We start from the raw sequence: 9,438 nt of genomic DNA, 5'->3' as shown, positions 1-9,438 counted from the left end.
TTCTCTGGCTTGCTTTGATCTTAAGAATAAAATGTGCTTGCTAGGAGGAGCTGTGTGGTAGATTAACTGTGGTACAGAAAAGGCAAAAATAAGCCTGCTTAGGCAGTCTGTCTTTTGCTGGGGACATCACAGTGTAGGCAGAGAACTGTTTAGACTGGAAATACCCTGGTCAGGAGGGAGAGAGATGAATGTCTCCACTGAAGAGAGGTGACAGTGAGGGAGCTGGAAGTCTAGAGTGGGTGCCCTTGATGGATCACAAAGGGGGAATATAGATGCAGTTGTCCTCAACTGTGACCAATGTATCCTAGAATTAAAAAAATCTGGTTCATAGAATATCAGGTTTGGAAGGGACCCCAGGAGGTCATCTAGTCCAACCCTGTGCTCAAATCAGGACCAATCCCCAATTTTTGCCCTGACTCCTAAATGGCCCACCTCAAGGATTGAACTCACAACCCTGGGTTTAGCAGGCCAATGCTCAAACCACTGAGCTATCCCTCCCCCCATCTAGTAATACTAGATGATCTACTGTCTCTCTTGGTTTACCTGGTAGCTGGTGGTTTTATGATTTAATAGTTGGGCTGAACCTATCAGGGATAAAGTGCAGAGGCAGGAACGTGAATCATTATCTGATCTAATCTGTCTTTGTACACTGCAAATCGCTGACGTAGCTCAGCACCTCATAGAATGGCTGAAGGCCTGATCCAAAGCCCATTGGAAACAATGGAAAGACAACACAAGAAGGGATCGGCAGGGGGGCTCCTGTCCCAGCGAGCCCAGCTCTGCCCCTGGGCTCCCAGGTTCCATCCCCAGAGCCCCCAGCTCCTGCCCTCCCCATGTGGCCAGCTCCTGAACCACCAGCATCTGCCTGGGGCAGCCTTTCCCTGCCACTGCCCGGGGCCCTGCTTGCTTTGGGGCTGGGCACAGACCCCTCCCCTGAGCCTGCAGCCTAGCCTCCAAGCACAGGCACAGCCCTGCCCAGGGGTCTGCATCCACTGGGCCCTGGGGAGCCCTTCATAGTCCCCCCCAGCAACCAGGCCAGCCCCTGATCGGCTGCTCCAGCCTCCTCTATGCAAATACGCCCCCATCTCCTAAGGCTAAAGAGGGCCCAGGTGGATCTGTGGGAGGGGGGGAGCATGGCATTTTCCTGAGGTGACAGTTAAACAGACACACTGACCCCCCAGGGGAGCAGGGGGGAGGGTTGAGCTCAGGGGGCCCCTCAGGGGCTAGAGAGGGGGGAATTCAGGGTGGAGCCAGGAGCAAAGGGTGAGGGGAGGGAGAAACTTGGGAGGAGGGGTCGATTGGAGAGGGGAGAATTTTGGGGGGTCAACTGGCTGAGGGGAGCTTGGGAGGGGTGTCAATTGGGAAGAGGGTGTTTTGGGGGTCATTTGGGTGAGGGTAGGGGAATTTGGGGGGGTCAGTCAGGAGAGGGGAGGAGATTCAGTTATTGGAGGGGTTAATTTGAAAGGGGGAACAGTTGGAAAGAGAGGGGCCAGTCAGGAGAGCGTGGGTCAATTGGGGAGGGGAAGGGGGACAGCTGGGCAGGAGGAGTTGGGGAGGGGGTCAGTTAGGGAGGGAAGGGGGACTTTGGGGGGAGGATTTTGGGAGGGGGTCAGTGAAGAATCAGTTTGTGACCCCCCCGCCCCCATGGGCCCTGTCTGCAATGTGTTGCTGTGTTTGTACTGCACTGGGCCATGGAGCCGGTGCTGGGGGGTCTGCGGGTTGGGCGGGGGAAGCCCCGGGGAGGGACATGCCTTGTGGATCTGCCTCTATGTAAATCGCGAAAACATGGCACAGGGGCTGCTTAGCCCCGAGGCTGAGTGCCCCCGCCTGGTCAGGGGCGCAGAGTCAGGTCTGACTCATTAGTGAGGGAGCAGCATCCTCAGCCCAGCCCTCTGCTCCATGCTGCTGCTGCTGAGCTGCCAGGGTTTGAAGGGAGCAGCCTCCCAAATGCCCCCATGGGATAGCAGCTCCGTCCACCACAGATCCAGGAAGCAGGTACCAAGCCATCGTCCTTTGCTGCAGGAAGACACCACAAGGTAAGGCTGAAGGAGTGGGTGAGGGCAGATAACTGCATGGACCTGAAGGGTTACCCCATAGCTCTGGATAGTTCAGATAAACTGTCCATGCTTTGAATTGTATGAGGTTTCCTCGTCACTAGAGTCACATGGAGTTTGGCAATTGTGAGGGTGATTTATTATGGCATGCCATTAAATGGAGCGTGTGACTATGGCCGTGTTTCCCAAAGTGTATGGCACAACTCCCCGATGAAGGCACGGGGGTAAAGGACGAGTCCTGGGGGCACATACACACATCTCAACTGTTCCCTAGCGTTAGCTTTCATTTTTTAAAAAAGTAAGTCTAGCTGTTACAGTTGCAGAGAAACTCATCAAAATGTGACTTGAGGGTAATTGATGACTCAGTGTTGTCTGTCTGTCTGAGTCTGCAGAGACCCTGAAATAAGAGGCTGGAGAGGTGTGACGTGCCCCTTTCCTTTCAGTGGGGACTGACTCAAATGCCAGTGATGCTGTTTTAAAAGTCAGCACTGGGAACTATTTTGCTGCTCAAAGCATGTAAGAAAGAAGAGGAAGTACATTATGAAGATCTAAAATATGGCTAGGCCTTTAACACTAGATGGCAGTATTAGTCGGGGAGGGGGTGGGGGAGGTAGTGTTTGACTTCATTTTACTGAAGTGGGGGGCTCAGTTTTCGGAAGTTTAGGAAAGACTGGCACATGGTGAATCTTGTATGGCATTTTGCAGTGATAAGGCTGATTTAATATAGGGTGTTATATGGAGTCTGACAATTATTAATGAATTTGCATGTTTTTTTTTTAAATATTCTTTTGTAGTCATATGGGTTTGATTTTCAAACAGAGCCTCCAGTTCCACAGCTGAAATTTTGCATCCACAATAAATTGTGGCCCACAATTTTTCCCCACAAAATTGTCAGTACAATTAACTGAGGAAGCAAATTTGCACCTGCTAAACTGGAGGGTCAGTTGGAAAATCAGGTTAATAGTTACAGTTTATAAGAATCAGAAATACTTTTGGCCTTCTGGTGGGAAACAGACTGGCTTATCAGCCTCACACTGCATAGTGCATGTACACCAGTTCCCCTGCCTCTTGGAATCTCCTCATTTATAGCCTGTTCTTGTCTTCTGTACTTGTGAAGTTGGGGGTAGGGTAAACAGAAGCTGAAGATGAAGTTCTCATGTTTGACAGCATTTCACAGACTCTTCACCCATTCAGTAAACTGTGGAATGTCCTTGGGGGTTCTTTTAAGTGAACAGTTCCTTATGAATTCAAACAGATACCTCTTTAACTCATAGACTTTTCCACTGTATCCCATATTTACCGGAGCCATGGGAGGGACTCCATGCCAAAGCCCAGTGGTGTACCAATTGTTTTTTTCCAGATCATACTCCATGATATCAGAAAATTTTATTTCCATGTTTAGTTTTTCCATCTTTGCTGCAGCTTTGATCATTTCATTCAGCTGCTCCAGGAGGTGTTTCCTGTCCCTCATGTTTTGTTCATACGCAGACACATCACTGACGTTCTGATGCACAAACTGGCAGCTTGGCTTATGCCCTATTTTTTCCATTCTGAGAAAGGCATGGACCATAATTTGCAGAATATCTTTCATTTCAGTGGCATTCTCTATGGCCATGTTAACAATGGTTATGTCACTTAACCCAATCACCAGTGTGGCCAGCTCATTGTCATGTTGATAACTGTCCTCCAGCTTGGCCAATTCAGGGGTTTTCAAGCCTTCTGTGTCTATCACCAGGATGAAATCACAGCCCAGTTCCTTTTTTAAGATCTCTTTAACTTGAATGAGTAACATGAAGGCTCCTCGTGTACATCGGCCACTGCTCACTGCAAACTGCAGGCCGAACATGGTGTTGAGGAGGGTGGATTTCCCAGTGCTCTGCACTCCCAGCACTGTTAGAACCAGCATTTTGGACCTTCCCCTCAGCTTGGCATGGAGCTGAGTCAGAACATCTGTTACCCACTGCAGTGGGATGTTGGAGGCATCTCCATAGATCAGCTCAATAGGAAACCCTTCCAGCAGCAGGTCAGCTGCTATGTCTGGGAGGTGGGTGAATTGCCTTCCACTTTTTAGAATTTTGCCTTCTTTAACCATGGAGCATTAAGCCTCATAAAACTGTCCCAACTCATGCATGAAATGCTCAACCCCTAAAGAAGTGGAAGAGATTAATTTATCTAGTTCTGCCAACTGTTTGGGGTCATTACCTAAAGACTTGCATTTCTCTTTGTATTCAGCCCGTAGTTTAGAAAGATTCCCCCTAGCAATGTGATCCAGCTGAAACTTCAGCCATTTCAGGAAATAATGTTTTTCTAATGGAAGTAGATGTTGTATTGCATCAATGAATTTAGTCAAATCATCAGTAAGGTCACATTTATTCTGTTGTTTACGCAAATCCAACATCTTTTCTTTCAGCTGAGATTTATATTTCTCAGCAGGGATATCCCCCTGCCTTCTCATTCGGCACATTTCTTTTTCCACTTTAGCCAGGCTTTTCCATAAATCCCCTTGGAGTCTCAGCATTTCTTGTTTGTAATATGCCACATCCTTTATTTCTGTGGTGATTTCTTTAACGCAGTCACTCGCAGTCTGACATTCCACACGGTCTTCATCTATTTGGATTCCTAGTTCACGCGCTGTCCCAGCCATGTCTTCTATACCTATCCTCTTGGGAGAAGAGTTCATTATGCTTTGTATGGTGGACTGCAGCTTTTCCACAAATTTTGCTTTATTTGTGTTGCTGTCTTTCATCAGCATATGTGAATTTTTCAGTTTCAGCACAGGGGCTAATTTGTTAAGGATTGCCAGAGTTTCACTGGATTTCCCAGTCTGGTGGTTGAGAATGAAGTAATATTTAGTTGTGGATTCTTTCAAAGATGATAACAGAGTGTACTCTCTTTCAGTGATGTTTTCAGCAAATATGAACACAGCTGAGGAGACCTCTGTTAAAAAGCTGAACTGCAGCCAGTGAGATTCAATGTCTCCATGTAGATTTGTAATTGCCACAGGTTCTGGGAAAAGATCCAAATTCTTCCTCCCACCAGGGAAAAACCAGGAAATTTTTACCAGCCCATCTGTGATTTCCTGAGGGATGTTCCCAGACTCCATGTCCCGATGGATAAAGAAATCATGATACTGCTGTGAGGGGCTGAGAACCTCACTGAGGAGTTTGGACTTGGAGAAGCTGCAGCTCCCCATCCGTACAAAGGAAATGGTTGGCATTGACATGAACACCAGGCTCTCCTCTTTGAACCCTCTGCTCTCTGCCAGGGAGTGCGGCCTCCACTTCCTCACAATGTCCCTCATGGCCCACAGCATTAGGGTGCACTTGGATGTGTTGAGGGCAGGTAGCAGCAGCGGGAGGGCAAACTGGCACATGGACATTTTGGACAGGATCTCCTGCTGTAGGAAACTGTCTGAGCAAAGCAGAATGGCACAGAGAACATCAAGTGGATTCAAAGAGACTTTAGTGTCAGTGTCACTAACAAAGAAAATTTGTTCATTGATACCTTGTTCCTCCTCATCCACCCTGGTTCCTTGATCATGAAGTGCCCCACACCTAAGGCTTGTGCTTCTGGCTGTCCTATTCAAAGCCATGACCTTTCTCAGGAAATGCCATGGTAAATCTCTTAATTTCTGAGGAATCCAGTCCTTTAAACTTCCTGAGCTGATTTCCAGGATAACATTCATCCTGAGCTTTCTGCTTTCATACTTCTGTAATTTTAACTTGGAGAGAACTTCTCTGAATGCTTTTCTTCTCTCTGGAGAAAAGTGTTAAAATATGAACATAAATTTTCATAGCCAAAAATATAGGGCTGAACTATCTTATTTGCAAAGGCCACTTGTGCTACCTAGGTGGTGGAAAATGGCCCGAGAGAACCTGTGTGGAATTCCTCCTGAGTAGGAGAACTTTCAACTTGTGGAAAGTTGGCAGAAGTGGCTCTCCCCCCTGCCCCACCCAGATCCCTAGCACAGGGAGACATAAGTGGTGGACTAGATGACCTTCTGGGGTCCCTTCCAACCCTGATATTCTATGATTCTATGAGTGGAGCGGTACTATATCTGATTCCCCCCAAGCATGATTGTTACAGACCTTGCATCAGTGGCATAAACTAGTGTAGGCCCCAGGCTGCTCTAACTTCCACAGGTTCTGGGATGCTGAGGATCAGGGAGATGTAACCTGCTCCCTGCCCTGGCCACTCCTCACTACCTCTGAGTTGCAGTGGGATGCAGTGGAGAATCAGGGTCGTTGTGATTTCTGTGATATTGTTTGGCAATTGTTGATTGTGACACTAGGAGAGTGATGTCAAGCTGTAATTAGAGTATGGCAATACATACAAGTGACAGATACATCAAGGAGCTACACTTCTCGTGCACTTCAATAATTAGATTGCTCTGTATTCTTAGTTTTCCCTCTGTGAATATGTTGCTGTTTTCAGTCAATGATGGACACTAGTGTAGGATTTTTGTAATCTTGCCCATGTTCCCAACCTTTCTTCGTTCTTCTCCCATAAACATGATTTATAGGGACATACAGACAACTGCAGCCTCACCTGAGGACAAATCCATGTCTTCCATGATACAATGTGCTCTCTTCTTTGGAGAGTCAGGGGTCATCATACCACTCACAAACCAGGCCTTCTCACAGCTCACTGCTATAGGTGCTACTGCAATACGAATCATAAATATAATAATTGAGAAAATATATTTAGCCAATTGCTGAGTGGGGAGCTGTCTATCAGCCACAGCAGCAATGGAACAGGTTTTAGAGGCAGAGATGGGTTTACAAATTGACTTTTTTGCCCTGTGAGGGCACATTAAATTTGGGGGAAAGGAGGGTCATAGGTGCCACTCAAAAAGTGCTAAATAAAGGAAACACTTGAGAATTTGAAAGCGAGGGCAGTATTTCCCTCACAGCTACAGTCATTCTCTGGTTATTTTCACTGCGAGAGAGTAGTGACTCAAAGCAAAATGATTAGCAATATGGTAATACTATGATTGTCACTTCAGGACCATACTTTGTAGGGAATCTGAGTTCACTATGCTTTGTATCGTGGACTGCAGCTTTTCCACAAATTTTGCTTTATTTGTGCTGCTATCTTTCATCAGCATATGTGAATTTTTTAGTTTCAGCTATTATTCTAACAATACCAACTAATTGCTGCATGTTTAATTTCATAGAATCATAGAATCATAGAATATCAGGGTTGGAAGGGACCTCAGGAGGTCATCTAGTCCAACCCCCTGCTCAAAGCAGGACCAATTCCCAGTTAAATCATCCCAGCCAGGGCTTTGTCAAGCCTGACCTTAAAAACCTCTAAGGAAGGAGATTCTACCACCTCCCTAGGCAACTCATTCAATTTGAGCATTGAATCTGTGAAATGTTTCGGTTAAGAGCGTATTTTTTTCTCGTAGTAGCACAAGAAGTTTTAGAAGAAATGGCTAGATTTCCATCTTTCTTCCCAGCATGCTTTCTCACTGGATGTTCAGATTTTCAGTCAACTCCTCTTTGCAAGTTCTACAAGACTATTTCCTAAAGCTCAGTTTCTGTACAATTGAGTAGAGCAGTGTTAGGTCAGCTAGCTGAATTACAATTGGATATAGATCCAATATCCACGGACCTTTTCCGTCCAAATTTTGGACTCATGTTCTCAGAGTCCAATCAAAGCAAAAACCTCAAAGTTAGATTAAAATGAAGAGTTTAGAAATGAGTCCGAAAGAAGCCTTTCAAATTACTGTGAGCAAAACAAAACAAAAAAACCTGAAGGATTTATGCAGCCAAATTTAAGTCTGAGAAAAGAGGGAATTCCCAGATAGCCTTTCCCCTAAGGAAGGTCTGATAAGTACAAGTCCTCAGATCACTTCCTTCTACTAAAGTGCAGATGAAATTGTTTTTTTCATGCCTGATGGTCCTTGATACACTGACAACTTCTGCACCTAGGGAATTCAGCGGTGTTTTTTCTACTACTTAGTAAATATAGAGACTTAGTAATTAATGGTGATAATATATTTTCCTTTGAATTTCTTCCTAGATTCTTTAATTCAGGAACAAGAAGTTGCTATTCAGCAAGACCCAGAACAGAAGCAAAAAGACCTCCCCAAAGGTAGTCCTCATAATTTTCCCACGTCCATGTGTCATTAGTATTGCATCTCATTAGTTAAAAATACTATTAGATTTATGATGGCTTTGGATACTTTCGCTAATATAAACCACACAAAAACACTAAGCATCAATCCTTAGTAGTTTAGAACATCTCAATTTAAAACCCCAGGATTAATGATGTAGCAGATCCAGGAATCCTCAGATACCACTGTGATGGGTACTGTATAAATCTCAAGAAGGATAAATATGTTAGTGACCCACTGTACATACTATCAGACTAGAAGGCACGAAGGCTGAAAAGGATAATTGGGGCCCCTGTCTATTAGCACAGTGATGGATCCAGCTCCCGCTGAAGTCAGTGGAAAGGCTTCTATAGATTTCAGTGGGATATGGATAAGGCCCTTAATGAAGCAGTGGCTGGATTATATTTGTCCTCCTGTGTTATAACATTCAGAGAATTATATCAATAAACAGTAATATCTAGTAAAATTGTCAAAACTAGTTCCGAAGCTAGTTGCCATTCACATTTACGGTAATGTGACACAGTAGCCAGCAGGAAGGGTTGTAAGAGGCAATACCTTTAGGAAGTTGTGGCGTTGTCTCTATTAGCTCTGGTGCTTGCAGGATGTCCACTTTCTCCTCTGGAATAAAACAATTTGGCAAGGGAGCCAAGAGGAAAAATGCATTAAGTGAAATTCTGTTTTCTACAAGTTCTTAGACCACACTCCTCACAGAAGTATCTGAGCACCTTCCAGCAATGCATTAAGCAGCATGATGCACATCTGTCAATTGTTTGTTCTCTCAGCCTATCCCCAGAAGTGTGAGCAGGGGCGTGTTTTGTTTTGGATTTTTAAAAATAAATATGTTAGAGAGAGCAAGGCCAATGAAAGTGCCTTGTACTTTGGCCAGAAGCTGGTGAGGTTTGTGATGGTCCTTAGTTCCTGGGGGAGTTAATTCCACAGTCTTAGGTGAGTCCCTAAAAAAGCTCTGTTCCAGTTTAATTACCTCTGTCATTGAATAGAAAAATAAGGTCATTCTCTGCTTCCATTGTCAAAGAAATGAGATGGGGAGTTCTTTTACTCTGAGGATAACCTAGAAAAAGTGTGTAATGTGAGATGGACATAAGGGTCTGCAATTTGGCTAAATTCCCTTTAAAAAACACTGAGATTGTCCTAAGGGCAGACGCTCCAGAGATCTCCCTGTTCTACTAAGAACAGAAATATTCAGAGACAAATTGATAGGAGGGACTGCTGGTGTTGGGTTATTTTGGTGTCGACATCAGAGTG

General features: G+C 45.2%; 1 protein-coding gene across 1 annotated transcript; it reads right to left on the bottom strand.

Annotated features, from left to right (window-relative positions):
- Positions 1 to 2,649: 2,649 nt before the first annotated feature.
- On the bottom strand, positions 2,650 to 8,786 carry LOC140912345 (up-regulator of cell proliferation). Its single transcript, XM_073346578.1, has 4 exons — positions 8,731 to 8,786; positions 6,603 to 6,716; positions 5,559 to 5,810; positions 2,650 to 5,465 (listed from the first exon to the last, which is right to left on the bottom strand). Exons 2-4 carry the CDS (start codon positions 6,667 to 6,669, stop codon positions 4,153 to 4,155), a joined length of 1,632 nt encoding a protein of 543 aa, XP_073202679.1. The 5' UTR covers positions 6,670 to 6,716; positions 8,731 to 8,786; the 3' UTR covers positions 2,650 to 4,152.
- Between the last annotated feature and the right edge of the window lie 652 nt (positions 8,787 to 9,438).

This window comes from Lepidochelys kempii, chromosome 6 (genome assembly GCF_965140285.1).
Source record: "Lepidochelys kempii isolate rLepKem1 chromosome 6, rLepKem1.hap1, whole genome shotgun sequence".
NCBI classification, from domain to species: domain Eukaryota; kingdom Metazoa; phylum Chordata; order Testudines; family Cheloniidae; genus Lepidochelys; species Lepidochelys kempii.
The sequence above is the reverse complement of the archived record's forward strand: the minus strand, read 5'-3'. Positions and strand labels throughout refer to the sequence as shown.